Genomic DNA, 24,621 nt, shown 5'->3' with positions numbered 1-24,621 from the left:
TTAGAGGTAGAATTGATTGCTCCAATTAACTTTTTACTTCTTGTCTCTCATAAGGATTGTGAACCATCCATCCATCTTCTTTCGCTTATCTGAAGTTGGGTCGCGGGGGCAGCAGCCTAAGCAGAGGATGGTGAGATATAGGCAAAATGTTTTTTGTTTTTTTAAAGTGCAGTTCCCCTTTGAAAGGGGTCATATCATGATTTTGTTTCTATATTTAAAACACTTTCTTATGGTCTACGTGTGGTGGTTCTTTGGTCCAAATTTTGCATAGATGATGTTTTACAGACTATCTTCAGGCTGCTTTCTGAACATGTCTTCAGGATGCGTCGTTTTGTAGGCAATTTTATTTACGTGCCTCCACTTCAACTACGTCTTCTTCCGCCAGCCATGTTGTAGTTTTAGCGCTTCCATATTGTTTGAACTACTTTGTTTTAGAAATGGCAACAGCAGATATATGAGCCAGTCTGCCACAACAACAGGATAGAGAAAAAGAAGGAGCTTATAAGTTGTATTCACCTGACATCATATCTTGCTTATTCACTATGCGAGGGTCGAAGTGGTGGGCCAGTGAGCATCTTTTGTCATAATGATCTGGCGGACATTTTGCATTTCTGAAAGAAAAATGCCTGCTTGCGTTGTTTTAGGCTGTTGGACCTGAATTCCTCGAGAGGTAATCAAGAAGGGCGAAAGATGTCATGGTTTTACGAAAGACGATGAGAAAAGTGGCATGCAAAGAATGTGCAAGTCAAATCAAATCAAATCAACTTTATTTATAGAGCACATTTAAAATTTACCACAGGGGTAGCCAAAGTGCTGTACAATGAGCAGGTTAAAAGATAAAACGAGTACCGAGCAAACACAACACAACACAAACAGAACACGATAAAAAATAAATAATTAAAATAGAATTAATAAAAACATAAAAACAGGATCACAGCAGGTGTATTATGGGGCGCCATTGCAGGATGGATATCACTCAGTGTTAAAAGCCATGGAATAAAAGTATGTTTTTAAGAGAGATTTAAAAACAGGAAGAGAGGAGGCTTGTCTAACACTCAGGGGTAGGTCGTTCCAGAGCTTGGGAGCAGCAACGGCGAAAGCTCTGTCACCTCTAAGCTTCAGCCTTGTGTCAGGGACCGTCAACAGCAGCTGATCGGCTGATCTTAAGGATCGGGTGGGGCAGTAAGGCTGAAGGAGGTCGGAGAGATAGGTTGGCGCGAGGTTGTTTAGACATTTAAAAACAAATAAAAGGAGTTTAAAATGTATTCGGTAACGCACAGGGAGCCAGTGAAGGGACGCTAAAATAGGGGTGATGTGCTCACGTCTGCGGGTCTGTGTTAGCAGACGAGCAGCAGAGTTCTGCACGAGCTGCAGGCGGGCGAGGGAGGCCTGGCTAATGCCAACATACAGGGCATTACAATAATCAAGACGAGTCGAGATAAAAGCGTGGATTAATTTCTCAAGATCATGTCTTGATAGAAGCGGTTTCACTTTCGCTATTTGGCGTAATTGATAAAAGCTTTTTTGAACGACGCTGCTGATTTGTTTTTCGAATTTAAAATCTGAGTCAAACTTTACCCCCAGGTTTGTAACAGAGTCGCTGAGATACGGGGTCAGAGTGCCGAGGTAAACGTTGGGGGAGGGAGAGCGACTTGGACCGAACAACATAACTTCTGTTTTATCTTTAAGTCAGCAGTGATCACTTCGTTACAGGTTTGTTTGATATAGTTTTAACGGTTAGTATTTCCCATTTAAGTATTATTTTAATATCATTAAATGATATTAGGATATTACTTAAATGGGAAAATGATAATCATTTGTATTTTATCTTGTTTTGGAATTCTTAAAACAAGTTATTCTACAACAAGTGTTTCGTAAACCACCAACTTGGCGAGTCTAAAAGAAAGCAAATGTGAGCAAAACCTAGAAGACTTGTAAGCTTTTACCAAAGGCAGCAATCATTCATGAAGCTTTCGGCATATACACAAAGTTGAGATCAATAGTTATAATTTGATAAAGATAGGGAAAACACGCATACTCGGAACGGCGCGTGCAACAGCAACAATAAGGCAACAAACATGGCTGTAGACACAAAGTTAAATCATGAAATGCAACCTTAACAAAGCTTAAACGATTCATATTAACCCGCGAGAGTCTTGATGGCAACTTCCTTGACCTAGCCACACACAAACAAGTTGTAGACCTCCATGCTTTTCCAAGTTTTCATCTGTTTTGTCACATAGAATGACGTCAGATAGCTCGACATGTTTGGGAACGCGACCGATGGAGAATACTTGAGATCACTCGACAAATCTTGTATTTAAAAAATATAGGTATAGATTCAATTGCATAGTTTACATGTTTGCTCGTATCTGCTTTTAGTGGTAAAATCTAGGCCCTTTGCGTACTCATACACCTCGCACTCTGTTTGCTGCACAGTAGCCATATTGGTTTGTTGGCCCACCACTTCATTTACTTCCGTTCAAAAGTCACATGGCGAAATACAACCCATTGACTACAACGTTGAACTACAATGGCAGACCCGCACACAGCTATTTGAGGTAAATCTGTACCATGTATGGAGATATGCGCTGACATCACCAATGGGATAAACAAGACAAATTAGGCGAATTCCGAACAGCTCGTTTGGAGGATGAAGAAAGGCAAAGTTGTTTTATAAATGTCTCCGCCATGCCTCCATGGTTTGATTTCAAATTTTCGGGACTTATGCAGATCTTAAATACACAAAAACAGGTACCTATGGGTAAGAAAAGTTGGTTTTGCATAATAGGTCCCCTTTGAAACAAAACTAATGGAAAGGCGAGAGACTGAGGCTCCCTCAGCTGGGAAAGTTAGTGTCTCAATATTACCTGCATGCTTCAACATGTCTAGCATGCTGACACACATTTGTTAACAAGTCGGTTTTTGTCAATAATCCATTCCAAAAGGTCAGACAAAACCGAATTGTGCAAAAACCACAGGGATATTTCCCATAAGAAATAATGTAAATCCAATTGATCTGTTCCAGAGAAACAAAAATATGAACACAAAACATCAAGAATAATGATAGTGATACATACAAAAACTATGCAAAATGCAAATGAACTATGATATGAATGAATAAATAAGCATTTCACATTTTTGCCATTATTGAAGACTCTTGCTGGTGAAGATGGAAATGATGGACATTTGGGGGTCTGTGAATGCAAAGTTGTTGCATCTGACAAAAACACTTGTTTGCTTGGGCAGAATAAACACCTTTTTGCAGCTCGCTGGAATCTGCAGGCTGCATCAACATTTGCAAATTGCAGCAATCTGTTTCTCTGCATGTTAATCACTTGTTGCAGATTTCAACAATTGCCAGCCAGGTGGTGTTTTGGCAGAACAGCAGTTAATGTGCAAAAAAGCCCTTTTTTCATCTAAATATCTTTCAATTGCGAGTGAGAAAAAGTCTTTGAACAAGATAAAACTTTGTTTGAAATGCAAGTCTGTCTCGCTATTACAAAAACTCAGCATGCTCACGCACACAAACGCACACGTGTGTATACCAATAATTGAAGTCTGTGACACGCGATAGACATGCAGAGAAACATGTTGCTGCAATTTGCTAATGTGGATGCAGTCTAAAAGGTTTCAGGTTGCAGGTTGCATATTTTGACCAAGCAAACAAGTGCTTTTGTCAGATTTAACGATTTTGCATGCACAAACCACCAAATGTTATGTAAAGGTTGCTGGAAGGACTGATCCACCTCCCCCCATTACCCACACACACACACGCATATTATTTGCGCCGCCAGTCTCTCCACCGGTACAGCACACATGCACGCACGGTTTAACCCGCTACTATAAAACCTGTCCTAGTCATTTGTTTTGCTTTTCATTGCAATTCTAAAATATCATGGCCGTCATCCACTGTTACGTCATCACGTGTCACCTCCCTCCCACCAGAAGGCACCACAACGTCAAAGTCCTGTGAGAAACACCTTATCAAAATTGTGCCATATAATTCCAATCAGTAAATATGACAAATTGTCTGCTTTTTTTTCAAAAATCAAACCCTGAAATTATAAAATGCATGCTTTTATTGTGTAATGACTGTAGAGGTAACATTTTTAGTCATAATGGTAGCAAAAGGGCACTTTTTTGTCAGATTATATGACACTGCTATAACATCTGACACAGCAAAAAATTTAACAAATGCATCGAAATTAATTTTATTACTAATGTTATGTATATTTAAGCCTGATCTTTTCACCAGTACCTCAGCCTCAACTCATGTTTTGCAATTTTTAAACATAAAATACAAGCATAATTGGATTAAATGGGCATTCAAAGGGGTAAAATATATATTTTAAAAAAACATGACATGTTTGCTATTTTTAATTAGGACTGAAATTAAGAGTTTGAGTAAAAAAACTTGAAAAAATATATAAATCGAAATTTTTTATACATTCTTTTTTAAATGAGGATTGTCTCGTCCTTTCACTACTCGATTGAGCTAAAATTATTTCTTAGTGTATCGTTGATATAGGAAAGAATTTGGAATTATTAAAATTAAACACGAAAAACCCTCTTACAAAAATATTTCTATTCATTACAACACAGCCAAAGATATGGCCCAAAATAGAGCAAAAGCGAACCTAAAAGGAAAAATAACTCAAATAAAAATACTTCTTTTTTTTTTTCATGTTTTTCCTAATAAATTCAGTTTACAAAAAAAGGATAACATTTGAGGCGCTCTGGCTTAGCCTAGCGTATAAAATAAAATAAATCACAAAATAATTCGAGTCTGCAAAACAACGTGTGACTCTTTCTACTTCCTCTCTTGTTCAGGACAGTCTTCAAGGCTATAAAACCCAAAACACATTTCTAAACAAAGACAAGTTTTATTCAAACAAATAAAACTGCAGTGCTGATAAAGCTTGTGCTTCACTTTAAGTAGATAGTATATAAAGTGGTTATAAAGATATAACAGCTGCTTTTTTTGTTTACACAAATTCCATAGTCAGAGCTTTAAAAAAAAAATGTTTAGACTTTATTTTATAAAATATTTTTGTAAGTGCCACAACTTATAAATGGTAATGGTAATGGTGAACAGCAATGTACACCAAACCGGGAAACATGTCACAAAACCATTTTAAGATCCGAACAGTGTATGTTGTGAACCATTAAAACTGACTATTTTGTTCTGCGCAATGTTTGGCTATAGACGGCATACAAAAAACAGAAGAAAATATTGGCAAAATTTGTATCAAAAAACAAATCATATGAAAAGTGGTGCAAACTAAAACCAATATAACAATGTAACAAGACTGGACTTAATGTTGTATTTGGCGAGTGCAATTCAATGCAAATATCTTAAGCTCTTAGCCTTAGGTTCTGCTGCTTTGCTTCTTTGTCAAGTGAAATTGAGTTTTGAAAAAAAACAAAAAAAACTAAGTGACCATTATAAAAAATGCAACATAACAGCAATTATTGAGTCAGGCTGGACAGAGACAGCCCAGGACAACAAATGTGAAGGGGTGTAATATGAACACACACCTATGTGGAGTGTCCACAGAGGTGTCTTGGAACTGAGGTGATTACAGCTAGAGTACAGTATTTTCCTGAGGCAGAAAAAGAGGAATCTATTTGTACAGGGGTGCTTATTTGTTTCAGGTGGACGACGCTCTGGTGATTAACTGAGACACCTTGTCTATAAGAAAACCATTGCTTGAAGAAATATGGTAAATAACTTCAATATCACCTCTTGAGGAAAACACTGGTAGTATTAGACCGACGCACATTCGCTTGTTCAGTAAATGATTTACAGTATATGTCACTATACATGTAGTGTGCAACGCCACAGTGGTCGCACAAAGAGAAAAATACCACCACGAGAGCGCAATGCAGGAAAAACAATCAGGTAAAAATGCTAGCTTGCAGTGCGTCTCCAGCTAGTCTGCCTGTCTCGCTAAGCGGGCAAGACGGTGCACGTGGGTCTCACTTCTCACTCTAAAGAGAGGCTGAAATACAACTATTTATTACATTGGATGAAGACCAACTGCAGCTCTGCTCAGCTGAGGCTGATTCAGTAGAAAAGTGGCCATGCTACTGCAAGGACGATTTATTGTAGTATCATTGTGATTATACTGCATTCACAGCAGTGTATATATTGGCAAGTGAATGTTACATATTGGCTGTGTGAATAATGGATTTTCATGAAAGGACAAACTATTTTGGTTTCTTTTTAGTAATTCTGCTCTTCCAGTTAAGGACCGATTGTACAGATTTCAACCCTCTTTTAAAAACCTTACCTTGATTTGTCAACTTTAAAGATAACATTAGAGTTTTGGTTTTGGGAACAGCGGCCTTGTGCAGACTCTTGTCTTAAAAAAGCTGCTACTTAATAGAACAGAAGTGCAACATTGGCTGGTTTGAACATTAGTATGTGCCCGTGCCATTGATTGAGCTATTTGAGCATGAAAGCATCCTGCAGCACAAAGACAAGATAGAAACATGGATGAAAAGAAACAGATTGTGCCTTGTAGCCAAGTGGTTGACATCCACACAAACACGTGCACTTAGAAACACTTGGCCTAATGAAATTTGCTGTTCGGGTTGCCAATTCCTTACTCACTACATTCTTACAATACACAGTGGCTGCAATTTAGAAAATGCAGAAGCGCAAGCGAGAGAGTAACGGAGAGGGAGAGAGACACGCGACAAAGACAGCTGATGTCATCCTTTCAATTCACCACCGAGGAACCCTCAGACTTCTTGGCAATGACGCTGGTAGTTCGAGAACAGAGTGCATACTTTTGTATTGAGCAGACCTGAGTCATATTTCTGATATATGCAGCAAAGTAGCTCTAAATAATTACCCCTTAAGTGGTTGATGTCACTTAATCTGTACCCAAAGACCTCTGATACAAGACAAACTCGAAAGTTTCATAGTTTGAGTGAGAACAAGCATACCGTATTTATCGGACTATAAGGCACACTTAAAATCCTTGAATTTTCTCAAAAATTGACGGTGCACATTAGAACCCATTATAATTCTGGTTGTGCTTACCGACCTCAAAGCAATTTTTTGTGGTACATGGTGTGATGATAGGTGTGACCAGTAGATGGCAGTAGCACATAAGAGAAACGTGCCTGTTCAATTAATGACGCTAGCAAGTACCCATAAGCATCCAACAGTAAAACTCTGATGTTTCATTGAGAATATAGAACATTACAGGCGTCATAGGCGTCTGTCAAAATGTTTTCATACGACTTTGATAAACTGCAAAGCTGCACTGCTTGATGTAACACGGCAAAGTACACCCTGGACAAGTCGCTACCTCATCGCAGGGCTCCAGACTAATATAATATATAAAACCCAAAACCAGTGAAGTTAGCACATTGTGTAATTCGTTAAAAAAAAAATAGAATACAATGATTTGCAAATCCTTTTTGACTTACATTCAATTGAATACACTGCAAAGACAATATATTTAATGGGCAAATAATCAATCACTTAGAATATAATGGCAGCAACACATTGTAAAAAAGTTGGCACAAGGGCATTTTTACCACTGTGTTACATGGCCTTTCTTTTTAACAACACTCAGTAAACGTTTGGGAACTGAGGAGACCAATTTTTGAAGCTTTTCAGGTGGAGTTCGTTCCCATTCTTGCTCTATGTACAGCTTAAGTTTTTCAACAGTCCGGGGTCTCTGTTGTCGTATTTTACGCTTTATAATGCGCCACACATTTTCAATGGGAGACAGGTCTGGACTATAGGCAGGCCAGTCTAGTAACCGCACTTTTACTACGAAGCTACGCTGTTATAACACATGCAGAATGTGGCTTGGCATGGTCTTGCTGAAATAAGCAGGGGTGTCCATGAAAAAGACATTGGTTGCTCCAAAACCTGTTTGTAACTTTCAGCATTAATGGTGCCTTCACAGATGTGTAAGTCACCCATGCCTTGGGCACCAATACACCCTCATACCATCACAGATGCTGGCTTTTGAACTTTGCGCCTATAACAGTCCAGATAGTTCTTTTCCTCTTTGGTCCAGAGGACACGACGTCCACAGTTTCCAAAAACAATTTGAAATGTGGACTCGTCAGACTACAGAAGTCAGTCCATCTTAGATGAGCTCTGGCCCAGCGAAGCCGGTGGCGTTTCTGAGTGTTGTTGATAAATGGCTTTTGCTTTGCATAGTAGAGTTTTAACATGCACTTACAGATGTAGCGACAAACTGTAGTTACTGACAGTGGATTTCTGAAGTGTTACTGAGCCCATGTGGTGATATCCTTTACACACTGATGTCGGTTTTTGATGCAGTACCGCCTCAGGGACCGAAGGTCACCGGCATTCAATGTTGGTTTTCGGCCTTGCCGCTTACGTGCAGTGATTTCTCCAGATTCTCTGAACCTTTTGATGATATTACGAATGGTAGATGGTGAAATCACTCAATTCCTTGCAAGAGCTCGTTGAGAAATGTCGTTCTTAAACTGTTCGACAATTTGCTCACGCATTTATTCAAAGTGTTGACCTTTGCCCCATCCTTGTTTGTGAATGACTGGGTATAAAAGCAGCTTCCATGAAATGCTCAGTGATGGCACCCACCTGTTCCCAACTAGCCTGTTCACCTGTGGGATGTTCCAAATAAGTGTTTGATGAGCATTCCTCAACTTTCTCAGTCTTTTTTGATACTCGTGCCAGCTTTTTTGAAACATGTTGCAGGCATCAAATTCCAAATGAGCTAATATTTGCAAAAAAATAAAGTTTTGGTTTTGGGTCCCTAACTCATAAAAAGTTAGGGATATTCATCTTTCAGGGGAAATATTGCAATGATCCTCAAAGGGAATATAACCTTTACAGCTGAACTTAAAGGGGTCATATTATGATTTTTTTTCTACATTTAAAACAGTTCATTGTAGTCTACATAACATAATGGTGGTTCTTTGGTCAAAATGTTGCATAGATTATGTTTTACAGACCATCTTCAAGCCACTTTATGACAGTCTCTTCAGGGTGATCCATTTTGTTGGCGGTCTTATTTACGTGGTTCCATTTCGACAACGCCTTCTCCCCGTCGTCCATGTTGTAGTTTTTAGTGTTTCTATAGCGAGTCTACTGACAGATATAAGTTCGAACTATACGCTACTTTGTATTAGAAATGGAAAAAGTGAAGGATGTATGTCTATGTACAGTATACTGTCCATGTATGTGCCCTACAACAAGAGCATAGCAAAAAAAAAGGAACTTGCCAGACTTGTGCACAGCAGAGTGGGTAAATGTATACCATATATGGATAATCCACTAACGTCACAGGACAGAGCAAATTCCAAACGGCTTTTTAAGAGGAAGTATGAAGAAAGACAAGTTTTTTCAAATAAATATCTCTGTAATGCCTTCACGGTTTGATATAAAATGTTCAGGATTTAAGCAGAGCCCGAATACACAACAGCAGGTACCAATAGGTAAGAAAAGTTGTTTTGCATAATCGGGACCCTTTAATTTGAGCTTCTCTAAGCTTTTGAATTTCCACCTGTTCACGGTTTCAGTACGTTTTGCAAAACAAGCTGTTCCATAACAAGGAACTCAAAGAGAGAATTTCACAAAGTTGTACGATCCATGAATGGACCGATACATGTCCTTGTTCAAATAGAACTGGTATCTATCAATGCTGTTCACATTTTAACATCACTACTCCAAGACGACACCTAGCAAGTGATCAACACTTCGCCATTGCAAGACAAATATAATGTTCTCAGAGTGAAGTGGCCACTGAGCTTCGTAACTCACAGTCACAGAGGCATCGGCAGGTGCAAGAGCGATATAGAAAAAAAAACTGTTGTGAATTTTACTGTTCAGCTCCTTATTAGGAGCACAGTGAGTTGAACAAAACATTGGACAGTGGAACATGTGCACAGTGGAACTAACTTAATTGGTCATTGAACAGGGTTTGTAAATAAACAGGTTCATATATTGAAGCAAATTTCTCTATAAGAAACCATGTGAATATGAATAATGGGTTCCAGCCTCGATAGAAGTCCATATTTTAGTAAAGGTTTGTATACTCTGAACACAATATAAAGCGTTATACATTACTGTATATTAAACAAACATAACAAGGAGGTGATGGATTAACTTTATATTTAACAACAAAGCTAAAACAAAAACTAGCTGAACTGTCCTCTGCCTACTGTATGCAGCTGCCCTGCCAACATGCACACAGACTGTCACTAGCCCTGTGGTGTACTCACAGTTTGAAATCACAATTTGTTTAACTCATACAGCCAGGTCTCGACAATGATTACGAATAAAAAATCCACTTTACCTTGTTGGTTAATCTTCTTGGTGTACAGCAGAAGAAAGGGAGAGGGGGGAGGAGGCAGTGTTGACTATGCTGTGGATACTTCTTGCTTGTACATTACTTTCTTTGGACTCATATTGAGCTAGCAAAACTGGAAAAATGCTGTGAAAAGGCTAAAAACTACTGAAAAGCATACAAAGTATCAATTAGCACAGTAGCTAACGAGAGCACTGCTCTGCTAACTGAATGAGCAAGGAGTGATTAGTCCGTCCACAATGCATGTGCTGCCAGGCACACAATGGCTGTGCTGGGATGCACACAACTGATGAATGAAATTCTCTTAAAATAAAGGGTTTGTAAATCGAGGTAAAAGTTTAGAATAGGAGTAGGGGTGGGGGAAATAATCGATTTTTAGATGCATCGCGTTTCGATTATAGAATCGATTGGTAAACGTCAATAATCAATCAATTTATTTATTGTAAATAAAGTAATGCAGACAGTTCTAAAATTTGGCTGACTGCAGAGAGATACCTCACCAAGAGATTTGACAAGCTCCTTTATTCTAGGGCACTTTTGGTCCAGTTCTGCACGCATTTCCATCAATAAATAAATGTGGGAATTAATTTAAGAGTTTCTGATTCCAAATGAATTGTTTTTTTAAGTTGCAAGTGATAAACGCTTATTCAGTGAAACTATGATAATTAATCATTATTGACAAAAAAGAGCACTTTTGAGTGAGTTGTTGCATTAGCATAAAGAGCTATCATAACCCTCGTGATACATTTAAGATAGGCCTTTTTTTGTACTATTTCCTTCTAAATCCTAATTTCACTTACCCGCATTGCGAAGGGCTCCAATTTGGGAGCCGGTGATGACGGAGTAATGCTTGTCAACCAGGATTCTGACGGTTACTCTCCTTCTGTGCAGTTCCAGGACAGCCCTGCACAGGTCCATGTTAGAAAAAGAAAACATACACAAATCGAGGGAGGAGGAAGCTGACAGGATGAAGCGCAGAAGACGGGAGAAGGAAGTCTCTACGCCATGAGGTAATGGGCAGTGAGAGGAGCTGCAGGAATAGAAAGCAATTATGTTAGAAATATGTTGTTAGCGCACAAATAATTCTAGATGGCAATAACTGCCACATGCCATAAAAAAAGAGACATATATTAGCAATATTTGAAACATAATTCAAATTTGCACAAAGGCTCTGACAGAACCAAGGTTACATCCATGGGACACGATGAGCTTTCAGCAATTCTAAGGCTCAGTCAATGACAGAACAAATTAACATATGGTTGGCAATTATGAAGAGTCTTTTTTCCCCTTCAAGGACGCCTGTCAGTTAAAAAGCTGCATTTGTCCGCGCAAATGTCGTTTATTGTGACACAAAAGAGAAAACATACACAAAGCTCCTCTGTCGCTCTTTTCCCCAACAAATCACAGCAAGCTTCATTATGCTTGGTACAAAGAGTCACTTACTGAGGGGAAGCAGGAGAGAAGACGTGCTCCATGCAGGCCACCTTTGAAGGGAAGAAAAGAACTTCATTTAGGGTTCTCGACCGTTTGGAGCGATGCAGGAATCTGCAGAGCAGCTCCACACTGAGGGAGACGGCCACAGCAGCTCCCAGGCTGAGCACACTCACTGTCCACATCTGCTGTAGAAAAAAAAGCATTAATGTTTTAGTCAAATTATAGTCTATATTTACTGTAGGTGCTATATGCTGTAGAGCTTTGTCACTGACGTCACAATCTGGGTCAGGTCAAATTTCGAGGACAACATTTGGAAACATTGCCTTAGTGATGGATCAATGATTAAAACGTTGAAAATCCTGAACACGTCGATGTCATATGATGCCAAACTCAACAAAAACTGACCCTGAAACTGATGCTTATTAGAGAAGATCCGTGTGAGATGCTGTCATCGATATTTCAACAACATTGGACTTTTGCACTTTAAGCTAATGAATGTACCAAACACATTCACATGGAAATTAACTATTAGATATGCTCATCTGGCTCATTTACAGTCTGTACAGCAGATTGCTCATTAATGTGCAATGCCCTGAGTGAAATAAACTAATAAATAAAACAGATACTCGTAGTTACCAGTCATGTAGAGCAGTAAACATGTTCACACTTTAAAAATAGAAGTAATGACTCGTCCTTGTTCAGTGTCAATATTTCTATTCCTAAAGGTAATTGCAAACAACTCACTAAAAGCAGGTGAAAATGTACTCGGCGTTATATACATAGCAGTTACAAAATGAACTGAGAAAATTCAGATGTTATCCATCTTAAAACTAATTTGTATACACTAGCCTTTAAATAGACCTCTTTTAGACGAGTTGATCTGCCATCTCTTTTCTGCTCTGCCCCCCTCTCCTGTGTGTAGAGGTTATTAGGTGACCAGAGAGGATGCGCCAGCTGTTCAAAGTCGGGACCCGGGGTGGACCACTCATCTGTGCATCAGTTGATGACGTCTCTACACTGCTGACTTGTCTCCACTCAAGATGATCCCCTGCTGGCCCCACTATGGACTGGACTCTCACACTATTAACTAGATCTACTCGATGTCCATTACACCGGTCGCCCGGGGGGGTCCCCACATCTGCGGTCCCCTCCAAGGTTTTTCATTGTATCCCATTGGGTTGACTTTTTTCTTGCCCTGATGTGGGATCTGGATCTTGTGCAGCCCTTTGAGACACTCGTGATTTGGGGCTATATAAATAAAGTTTGATTGATTGATTGATTGATCTTTTGACCATCCAAATTCTAACGGAGGCTTGCAATCCATGTTTTTTTCACAACTTTGGGCAGACAGTAGTACCGTAGTTCTTTTTCTCCGTCTTCTCAAACCAGAACGTTGCAAAAGTTAACCATTTTGCTTTTAACACACATAGTACAGTGTCTTTTACACAGATTAAATGTAGAGATTGTGCTGTTAATTGTGATGTTTATGGCGCTGTCCTCCAACATGGCTGACTTCCGGATTGCTGACGCCACGCATCACAGCCATTATTATGTTCCTGACTTAAACTTGATGAGAACATATGGCGTTTCGACTGTTGTGCAAAACAGTACATATCATTTGTACATTGTATTAATAAACACCCACATTAATAATCAAACAAATTATTTTACATACGAGTTCACCAACATAGAAGCTAATGTTTTGGCTAAATTTCGTCTCTGAGGCCCTGACGTGAGGTTAGGCTCACCTTTGTTCGAGACTTGGACGTAGAACGAATGTGAAAAAAATGTCTTAAAATTGTAAACGATGTCAAAATTACTAAAAAATGAGAGTTAAAAACTGCTATTAGTCTTCACCTAATTACTAGTTTATACCGCAGCGGTGTTTCAGCCTGTAGCCTGCGACGCCATATCACGCGGCTAACAAATAAACTAATAAATAAAACAGATACTCGTAGTTACCAGTCATGTAGCGTAATAAACATGTTCACACTTTAAAAATAGAAGTAATGACCCGTCCTTGGTCAGTGTCAATATTTCTATTCCTAAACGTAATTGCAAACAACTCACTAAAAGCAGGTAAAAATGTACTCGGCGTGATATACATAGCAGTTACAAAATTAACTGAGAAAATGCAGATGTCATCCATCTTTTGACCATCCAAATTCTAACTGAGGCTTGCAATCTATGTTTTTTCACAACTTTGGGCAGACAGTATTACTGTCGTTCTTTTTCTCGATCTTCTCAAACCAGAACGTTGCAAAAGTTTACCATTTTGCGGTGTCTTTTACACACATTAAATTTAGAGGTTGTACTGTTAATTGTGACGTTTATGGCGCGGTCCTACAAAATGGCTGCTTTCTGGATTGCTGACATCACGCATCACAGCCATTATTATATTCCTGACTTAAACTTGATGAGAACATATGTCGTTTCGACTGTTGCGCAAAACAGTACATATCATTCGTACATTGTATAATAAACACACCAATTAATAATCAAACAAATTATTTTACATACGAGTTCACCAACATAGAAGCTAACGTTTTGGCTAAATTTCGTCTCTGAGGCCCTGACGTGAGGTTAGGCTCACCTTTGTTCGAGACTTGGCCGTTGAACAAATGTGAAAAAAATATCTTAAAATTGTAAACTATGTCAAAATGACTACAAATCAGAGTTAAAAACTAACATTAGTCTTCACTTAATTACTAGTTTAAACAGCAGAGGGACAGCCATCACGCGGCTATCACCAGTTGGCCTGTGTGACTACTAATCAAAAGTGATTGACGTGTGTGAGAGCCAATCACAGGCGTCTATCGGCCACAATTTGGTCCAATCATTGAATCGCAAAGGCTAACACTAGTTGGCCTGTGTCACGCCTAATCAAAGTGACTGACGTGTAAAAGAGCCAATCACAGGCGTCCATCAGCCACAACCTGGTCCAATCATTGAATCGCAAAGGCTAACAAGTGCAAGGTAGAATGAAAGTTCGTTTCCTGGGTAATGCAACGTGTATCTCTCCAACCGCCGGTAATCAAATACTTGTTTCACCTTTCATTGGTTGATTTAAATTAAGCTTAAACCTTATGTCATTAGGAGATTGGTGATTATCTATTGACCGTATGATTATCTTGGGGCGTTCATTACCTTCAAACAACAAATACGCTAAAGTTAGCTCTACGGTTGCATCATCCGTTGTGTTTTGATGACATCTTTAGTTGATGCTAATCTGGTGTTTCTCTGCCATGTGTGTCCACTACCAACGACTCGCTAAACGTTAAGCAGCGTTTCTAAAAAAGATGGGTCGCCGCAAGTCCAAGCGAAAGCCGCCTACTAAAAAGAAGATGACCGGGAGTCTGGATTCCCACTTTACGTGTCCCTTCTGTAACCACGAGAAGTCATGTGACGTCAATATGTAATCAACACACCTGTCAACCTCTTTGATGTTTAACGTTCCTGCTAATGGGGGAAGTTGCTTAATTGTCTATTTTCCTCTCCCTCTCATCAGGGATAGAAGCAGAAATACTGGAATAGTATCGTGTTCAGTCTGTTTGGAGGAGTTCCAGACGCCAATAACACGTATCCTTTCTTCATGGTATGTTTGTGCATGCCCTCCTTTGACTAGTCAGCACTTAACAAAGTCAAACTGTCATGGCCATCGCACTACTAGTGTTGTCCCGATACCAATATTTTGGTACCGGTGTTGTACCGAAATTTGTTACCCATCGGAATTTGTAACTCCAGGGGGCGATGTTCCCATGACGTTTGTTTGATGGTTAAACGGCAAGCCCAAAGAGGAGGAGAAGAAGAACGCTTGCGTAAATGGCGTAAACTATCCTTAATGCTGAAACGTTAGTTGTCAGAATTTCAGCATTAATAATAACAATGGACTCATACTATAATGAAAGTAAGTCATTGATTTCCAGAATATGTGTAATTTATTAATGCTGAAATTCTGACAACTGACGTTTCAGCATTAAGGATAGTTTACGCCATTTACGCAAGCCTTCTTCTCCTCTTTGGGCTTGCCGTTTAACCATCAAACAAACGCCATGGGAACATCGCCCCCTGGAGTTACAAATTCCGATGGGTAACAGATTTCGGTACAACACCGGTACCAAAATTATTTCGATACTTTTCAGTACTCTTCTAAATAAAGGGGACCACAAAAAATTGCATTATTGGCTTTATTTTAACAAACAATCTTAGGGTACATTAAAAAACATATGTTTCTTATTGCAAGTTTGTCCTTAAATAAAATAGTGAACATACTAGACAACTTGTCTTTTATTAGTAAGTAAGCAAACAAAGGCTCCTAATTTATCTGCTGACATATGCTGTAACATATTGTGTCATTTTCCATTCTACTATTTTGTCATAAGTGGTAGAAAATGAATTATTAATCTACTTGTTCATTTACTGTTAATATCTGCTTACCTTCTCTTTTAACATGTTATATCTACACTTCTGTTAAAATGTAATAATCACTTATTCTTCTGTTGTTTGATACTTTACATTAGTTTTGGATGATACCACAAATTTGGGTATCAATCTGATACCAAGTCGTTACATTACATACATACATTGGTCATATTTAGGGATGTCCGATAATGTCTTTTTGCCGATATCCGATATTCCGATATTGTCCAACTCTATAATTACCGATACCGATATCAACCGATATATACAGTCATGAAATTAACACATTATTATTCCTAATTTGGACAACCAGGTATGGTGAAGATAAGGTACTTTTAAAAAAATAAAAATAAAATAAGATAAATTAAAAACATTTTCTTGAATAAAAAAGAAAGTAAAGCAATATAAAAACAGTTACATAGAAACTAGTAATTAATGAAAATTAGTAAAATTAACTGTTAAAGGTTAGTACTATTAGTGGACCAGCAGCACGCACAATCATGTGTGCTTACGGACTGTATCCCTTGCAGACTGTATTGATATATATTGATATATAATGTAGAAACCAGAATATTAATAACAGAAAGAAACAACCCTTTTGTGTGAATGAGTGTAAATCGGGGAGGGAGGTTTTTTGGGTTGGTGCACTAATTGTTAGTGTATCTTGTGTTTTTTATGTTGATTTAATTTAAAAAAAAATAAAATTAAATTAAAAAAAGATATCGGTAATTAAAAAAACGATATCGATCATTTCTGATATTACATTTTAACGCATTTATCGGCCAATAATATCGGCCAGTCATATTCAAAGTCCTCATGTGTCCAGAGACATATTTCCTGAGTTTATAAACATAATATACAATTAAAAAAAAACAAAAGATGTTGTGATGCCAAAAAATATCGACGTAATCATCATTGTATTGACTAGATACGCTACTGTACTTGGTATCATTACAGTGGATGTTAGGTGTAGATCCACCAATGGCGTTTTGTTTACATTTTGACGCCGGTGAGCTACGGGGTGTAGTGAAACATGTTTAGCTATTCCTCGTCCTGCACGGATGATACTTGTAAGAAACGTACTTTTTTGACGCAATGGAGGCGAGGATTAGTGATTTAGAAGTAGCTAAAACACTGCCGACTGGGGCTGGACTTTAGCCTCTAGCTAGCTAGCCATGTCTTAAAGCACCTCTACCAGTTGGCGTTTCAGTGTTATAACTTCACCTTTATCGTTAGTTTTTAAGCCAAAATGCGTCCGTTCTCCCTTTTCTGTCTACACCCTGTGTCTGTGTGTAAGTACTCCGTGATTGTGTGCTGCTGAACATGCTCGTCTGCTTGTAAACCAGCAATGACACCATGTGACGACGACGGGGGTGAAGGGGTGGTGGACCAGTACTTTTCAGAGGCGGTATAGTACCGAATATGATTCATTAATATTGCGGTACTATACTAATACTGGTATACTGTACAACCCTAATGGGCACAATGTTTTAAGTAACACTTGACAAGTGTCAAAAAAAAGGGTGTCTTTTTCTAAAACATCATGTGTGTGTACTTGTCGCACAAGCGTAAAAAGAAGCTAGCCACTGTAAAAACAACAGGATTTGAAGATGAACAATTAGAGACGTGACGTTTGTGAACAAATCAAGTCTTTTGAACGGCCCCTTTTTAAGTGAAAGATGAGAACCGATTTGCAGCTGCGGGTTGTTTTTATCAAAATGTCTTGCAAACAAATTGCCCAGGCATGTTGGAAAGTAGTTCAAGTGTAAACTCAGTTTTCATTTTTTTTTTTTTTTTTTTTTTTTTTTTTTAGAAATAGTGATCTCATTGTCAATGCACCTGGGATAGGATATGGGATATGGCACCATCATATAGAATGTTTACAATAAAAACGTGAGTCAAATGAAATTATTATTATTAAGTATTTCCCACCCATCATGTACTGTATTTATGCCACACCCATGGCGCTAGTTTGATTACAAATATGCATGAGAACACTCCTACAGACATCACACATGGGACGGTTTTGTAATTATGAATTGTTTTGTATTGTAAAACTTACAAATGTTGCTTGAGGTGATGAATGAGGAATCATTTTGAGCAGAAATGCTGCGGACGGTTATACTTCGTGTTCAAGGCACGAAACAGGAAGTACATTTTCAACCCGCAGCACCTGCAGTGAGCGAACTCGTCCAAAAGATGGCGCATAGCACAAACAATAGCGCACCTTTTCAGTGTCTGTTATGTGAAAACTATTTGTTGAATAAAAAACATTATGGCCGTTAACGAAGAAAAAAAATCCACAAATGAGCCGCACCATTTTACGAGCCGCAGGGTTGAAAGCGTGGGGGAAAAGGTAGCGACTTATGGTACGGAAATAACGGCATGCATATAGGTATACATTTTTATGATTCAAATCTCATAACTTCCTCCCGTTTCCTTGATAAAAAACAAGTCACTTCCAAACAATATACATTACAATAATGAGCCAGTCTTTTGAACGGCTCTTTGAAAAGAACGGTTCCTCAAGATCTAATATCTATCCTCTCTATTAATAAGCACATATTGTTGCAGTCGGAACAGAATTCCCCCTTAAGGGTTATGACATACACCTTTCATATCATTCGCGACCGACTGCTCTAATGTGTTGTCACGAGCTGCAGGTTTGTTTTGAGGATTATTAAGCAGCAGGTTTGCAAACACACGTCCATCAGGCAATGCACGCAGGCATGTCTCTGATGGATAAACTCTTGGGAAACTTCCAGTAGCTTGAGAGAAATCTCACCACCACAGACGTCCATTTACTGGAAGCTTTCAAATTAATCTCATGGCCCTTGTGTTTAACCGCTGATTTATCTCTGCATCATAAGTCTTGATGGTTCTTTCTACGACTCCTAATTGAGGATTTGGCGCCTCCCTCGTCCCCGCGCCCAGACAGCTGATGTAGCATATGAGGTTATGGTCAGAGTCGGGGAGCGGCTGGGGGGGATATGAAGTAAACCCACTTGACCCAAAGCTCAAGGAAGACTTTCATGTATGAATTTCTTGTCGAGAACAGGGTCCCTAAAACTCACAAGTTAATTGAACTCTTTACCTGTTAACAATATTATGACTTTATGCTCATAACTTTGATATCATAGAGCAGCGGTCTCCAACTTTAATCAGTATTAGAGCTGCTTGGACAAAAAGAAAGGCAAGATGAGATATTTGTTATATTTACAGTGTATGACTGACAACCTTTAATCTACTTTATTTACAAAGAAAATGCCTACTCAAACTTAGACTTAGACAAACTTTAATGATCCACAAGGGAAATTAAGTGTGGTTATTTTCTTTATGCATATTTTGTGGTCATTTGCCAGTGAATAGAAGCATAATGTCTGAATTGAACACTTTTATAAAAAACACAAACAGTTAAAGCAAATATTCTGAGCTAGTCAAAAAGAGTGACATGCTAGTTGTTGGGGACTCCTGTCAGTCTTTTTTAAAATGACAACTTCCAAAAATGTACTTGTAATATTTAGTCCTTATTCTCTTAAAATTCCAACTTTGTTGAACAATTACGTCTTTCTTGCAAATGATGTCTTTTTCCTGCAAATAGTGTTTATTTTTGCAATAGTATCAATTAATTTTTGTAAAATTATGACTTTTGTCCTATTTATGACTTGATTACCGTAATATTATTACTGATTTCCATAATCTTAGTAATATTATATACTATTGCTATTATTTAGCAATAATTATGATTTTGCATTTTGTTGCAAAATAATTATTTTATTTTGGTAATATTGACTTAATTTTTCGTCAAAATCATAGATTTTTCTCATAAAATTGTGGCCATTGTAAAAAAATTCTAAAAGGGACTTTATTCTTGTAATAATTCTTCTTTATTTTTCAAATATCAAGACTTTCGTACAAAATGTAAAACTTTCTCATACATATTGTTATAATTCTAAATACGTTTTCATAAAATTACACATTTTACCCACCAAGTAAATTTACCCTTTGTTGTGTTATTTAGTCTCATATTATGAGTAATATTTTCACCTTTTTTGGCTAACCTGTCTCGTAAAACGGCAACAAAACAGATTTTTTTTTTGTTAGTGAAGTTATTTTTCTTCATAAAACTGAAGTTTTTTCTCCAACGGCAACTTTTTCCAGTGAAATTGAACCATTTTCTTGTAAAGTCGTTTTCTGGTCGTCGTTTTCCAGTCAAATGTCAACTTTTCCTTAGAAAACTTTTTCTTGTCAAACAGCAACAAAAACATTTTCTTAGTAAACGGGGACGGCATGGCGCATTTGGGAGAGTGGCCGTGCCAGCAACCTGAGGGTTCCTGGTTCAAACCCACCTACTACCAACCTCGTCACATCTGTTGTGTCCTTGAGCAAGACACTTCACCCTTGCTCCTGATGGGTCGTGGTTAGGGCCTTGCAGGGGCGCCGAAAAGGGGGGGTAAAGGAGACGGATTCTAGGGGCCCATGATGGAGGGGGGCCCAGAGAGGCCCCTAATGATGATGAAATTATAATACAGAAAAAATAATGACACTGTGTTGGGGGCCCTGTAAAGATTCTTTTCATGGGGCCCAAAATCCCTAGCGGCGCCCCTGGGGCCTTGCATGGCAGCTCCCGCCTTCAGTGTGTGAATGGGTGAATGTGGAAATAGTGTCAAAGCGCTTTGAGTACCTTGAAGGTAGAAAAGCGCTATACAAGTATAACCAATTTACCATTTAGTAAACTGCAACTTTTTCCCAAAGAATCTTCTCTGAAACAGCAACAAAACTGATTTTGTCATTAAAATGGCAACTGTTTCTTCTAAAACAGAAACTATTTATTGTAAAACAATCTTTTTCTCAAAACGACAGCAAAACTGATTTTTTTTCCCCTGTGAACTGGCAACTTTCTCATAAAAAAACCTTTTTGTCATAAAAACGGAAATTTGGTCTCAAAGACTTTTCCTGTTAAATTGCAACATTTTTTTTGTGACCATGCAACTTTTTCCCCGTGAAATAGGAACTTTTTACCTCGTGTAAATCAGCAACGCTTTCCTGTTAACCGGCATCTTTTTTCGTAAAGCGGCATCGTTTTCTTCATAAGGTGGCTTTGTTTTCTTTGTAAAACTTTTTCTTGTAAAGTGGCCACGTTTTCCCTAAAAACGGCAACCTTTTTTCATCAATGAAGACATTTGTAGAGTAAAGACTCAGCCCTTCAGGGTCAGGGTGAACTTTATTGTCCCGTTAAAGACATTTGTCTTGGGCACACTTGCGGCATTAATTTATAATTATTTCTTGTTTTGACAGTGAGCAATGCCATAATAACTTCTATAACCTTTGTGACTTTTTGATCACCTGCTTAATAATACCACATTCCTTTTTTTCAGCAACACTGTCACACTTGACTTGGTCCATATGGACATTTTCAGAGTTGATATGAAAACTGTTGTCACACAAGACAAATATGTATCCTTAACTTCTTACTCCTTAGACCTGTCAGAGCCAGTTGACGTGTACAGCGATTGGATAGATGCTTGTGAATCAGCCAATCAATAGCCCTGAAGGACCTGGACTTGTGTCCGGACTGGAGGAGGTTGGGACTTTTTTTTTTTTTATAAATGGAGGTATGTGGACTGAAGGAGCCCAACACTTTAAATAAGACCTCAGTGTTGCCAATCTTATTTTTTAACCATCTGTCCTCAAATGTTTTTCTTTCATTTTCTTTATTTATTTAAAGAAAAGTCTCGGTTTATATCATGAAACAGGTGTGGAGAAATGACTTGAATGCTGCACTCTGACCATTTTATTAGGTACAGCTGCACAAGTGTACCTAATAAGGAGACCTATGAGTAAAACGCGGCAAAATAAATGATATACACAAAAAAATGCAACTTAATCTACCTTTGCTATGATGATGTCACATGTAGTTTCATGCTGTCATCCACCAACAAGGAACATGTCCTGTAATGATGATGGTTATAATAATTAGTATAATAACCCACGTCTCTCTTCATTCTCACAGCAGAAGGTCATACACTATACGCATATTCTACGGTTGAGAGTTTCTTTGTCTTCTGGCACTGTAACGATGAAAGATGTACACGCAGTATGTAAATAAGTGCGCTCACTGTAGCTATGCAAAACCATTTGTAGTTACTCCCACTTGGGTTATTTTCAGAATAAGACGACATGTCACGAACAAGTGGAGTGGAGATTCATTTTTGCTTGATGTATTCAATTGTTACACATGTAATCCAATACTTTATTTATGGAAAATGTTTATTTTTTGTTTGTGCAATATGCTTGACCGTAGGGTACAAAAAAATGAGTTTTGCAGCTCTGGTGGTTTTTGGAGGATTAGAAGGGAAAACATTAAAGAAATATTTAAAAAAAACAAAAAATTGTTGTGACATTTTAAATTAGAGTGTCATATGTTACAATTTTATTGTATTTGTACTGAATTTTTTCCCCCACGTTTTAATTCCCATAATTGCACACTTTAAAAACATGAAAAATAAGTAAAAATGCTACACTTTACATTATTTAGGTGAAAAAAAATAATGTTCTCTTTACAACTTTATTAATCATAAAATTTCTAAGAGTAATGACTCTCGTCATAATTTAATGTTATTTTTACAAAGCCACTTGTTTGCTTTGTTTAACTTTACTTAAAATTAAGTATTTGTAAAGTTAGGAATTATTTTCTAAAATGAAGACTTTAATCAAGTCATTTCTCATTGAAAAATAATACTTCCTTTTTTTTCTTCTGAAATTACCTTTTTTGATATGACGTGGGAAAAAAATGTTGATTACAAATACATCTTTTTAAAATGATGACTATTGTATTTTTACATACACACACATATATATATATATATATATATATATATATATATATATATATATATATATATATATATATATATATATATATATACATACACACGCACACGCACACACATATACAGTACAGGCCGAAAGTTTGGACACACCTCCTCATTCAATGCGTTTTTTTTATTTTCATGACTATATTTAGATTGTCACTGAAGGCATCAAAACTATGAATGAACACATGTGGAGTTATGTACTTAACAAAAAAAGGTGAAATAACTTAAAACATGTTTTATATTCTATCCATCCATGGGTGGGGTGGGTGCTCCCCTATCTCAGCTGCATTCGGGCGGAAGGCGGAGTACACCCTGGACAAGTCGCCACCTCATCGCAGGGCCAACACAGATAGACAGACAACATTCACACTCCCATTCACACCTACTCAGTGGCCTAGTGGTTAGAGTGTCCGTCCTGAGATCGGTAGGTTGGGAGTTCAAATCCCGGCCGAGTCATACCAAAGACTATAAAAATGGGACCCATTACCTCCCTGCTTGGCACTCAGCATCAAGGGTTGGAATTGGGGGTTAAATCACCAAAATGATTCCCGGGCGCAGCCACCGCTGCTGCCCACTGCTCCCCTCACCTCCCAGGGGGTGATCAAGGGTGATGGGTCAAATGCAGAGAAGAATTTCGCCACACCTAGTGTGTGTGTGACAATCATTGGTACTTTAACTTTTTAACTTTAACTATGGCCAATTTAGTATTGCCAATCGACCTATAGTTTCTTCAAAATAGCCACCCTTTGCTCTGATTACTGCTTTGCACACTTTTCCCATTCTCTCCATGAGCTCCAATCACACCTGTGAAGTGAAAACCATTTCAGGTGACCACCTCTTGAAGCTCCTCGAGAAAATGCCAAGAGTTTGCAAACAAGTAATCAGAGCAAAGGGCGGCTATTTTGAAGAAACTAGAATATAAAACATGTTTTCAGTTATTCCATCTTTTTTTTGTTAAGTACATAACTCCACATGTGTTCATTCATAGTTTTGATGCCTTCAGTGACAATCTACAATGTAAATAGTCATCAATAAAGAAAACCCATTGAATTAGGTGTGTCCAAACTTTTGGTCTGTACTATATATATATATATATATATATATATATATATATATATATATATATATATATATATTTGCTAAAATAAAAAAAGTTCATTTTATTTCTTAATGTAAACTCAGCACAGCATCATGAGTAAGAATGTAAGAATGTTTTTGCAAATGTATTAAAAAAGAAAAACTGAAATATCACATGGTCATAAGTATTCAGACCGTTTGCTGTGATACTCATATTTAACTCACATGCTGTCCATTTCTTCTGATCCTCCTTGAGACGGTTGTGCTCCTTCATTGGAGTCCAGCTGTGTTTAATTAAACTGATTGGACTTGATTAGGAAAGGCACACACCTGTTTACAAGAGACTTTACAGCTCACAGTGAATGTCAGAGCAAATGAAAACTGCCCAAGGCGCTCGGAGAGAGACTTGTGGCAAGGCACTGATCTGATGCCAAGGTTACAAGAGAATTTCTGCAGCACTCAAGGTTCCTAAGAGCACAGTG

At 38.0% G+C, this 24,621-nt stretch overlaps 2 protein-coding genes across 12 annotated transcripts in view; one reads left to right on the top strand and one right to left on the bottom strand.

The window, feature by feature from the left end:
* pld6 (phospholipase D family, member 6) overlaps positions 1 to 24,396 on the bottom strand; it is a 28,790-nt gene extending 4,394 nt beyond the window's left edge. The window contains exons 1-4 of one of the 9 annotated variants that reach the window (XM_061983777.1): positions 14,359 to 14,558; positions 11,775 to 11,950; positions 11,296 to 11,361; positions 11,132 to 11,235 (exon numbers count right to left, since the gene is read on the bottom strand). In XM_061983777.1, coding sequence (XP_061839761.1) covers positions 11,132 to 11,235; positions 11,296 to 11,361; positions 11,775 to 11,947 — 343 coding nt within the window. In that variant the 5' untranslated portion in view covers positions 11,948 to 11,950; positions 14,359 to 14,558. Of the gene's footprint in view, positions 1 to 11,131; positions 11,362 to 11,774; positions 11,951 to 13,513; positions 13,524 to 14,358; positions 14,559 to 14,912; positions 14,932 to 24,364 lie in introns of those variants that run through there. The other 8 variants (XM_072916057.1, XM_061983773.1, XM_061983776.1 and 5 more) reach the window with 8 other exon arrangements.
* LOC133621613 (transcription elongation factor 1 homolog) lies at positions 14,694 to 22,560 on the top strand. 3 transcript variants are annotated; one of them, XM_061983778.1, is made up of 4 exons: positions 14,694 to 14,795; positions 15,048 to 15,180; positions 15,274 to 15,344; positions 21,667 to 22,560. In XM_061983778.1, the coding sequence occupies exons 1-4, from the start codon at positions 14,747 to 14,749 to the stop codon at positions 21,729 to 21,731; spliced, it is 318 nt and encodes a 105-aa protein (XP_061839762.1). In that variant the 5' UTR covers positions 14,694 to 14,746; the 3' UTR covers positions 21,732 to 22,560. The 3 variants fall into 3 exon arrangements, with proteins under 3 accessions (XP_061839762.1, XP_061839763.1, XP_061839764.1); XM_061983779.1 differs by having other exon boundaries at positions 14,701 to 14,795; positions 15,051 to 15,180; XM_061983780.1 differs by having other exon boundaries at positions 14,722 to 14,741.
* Positions 24,397 to 24,621: the final 225 nt, after the last annotated feature.

Source organism: Nerophis lumbriciformis, linkage group LG25 (genome assembly GCF_033978685.3).
Source record: "Nerophis lumbriciformis linkage group LG25, RoL_Nlum_v2.1, whole genome shotgun sequence".
NCBI classification, from domain to species: Eukaryota; Metazoa; Chordata; class Actinopteri; order Syngnathiformes; family Syngnathidae; genus Nerophis; species Nerophis lumbriciformis.
The sequence above is the reverse complement of the archived record's forward strand: the minus strand, read 5'-3'. Positions and strand labels throughout refer to the sequence as shown.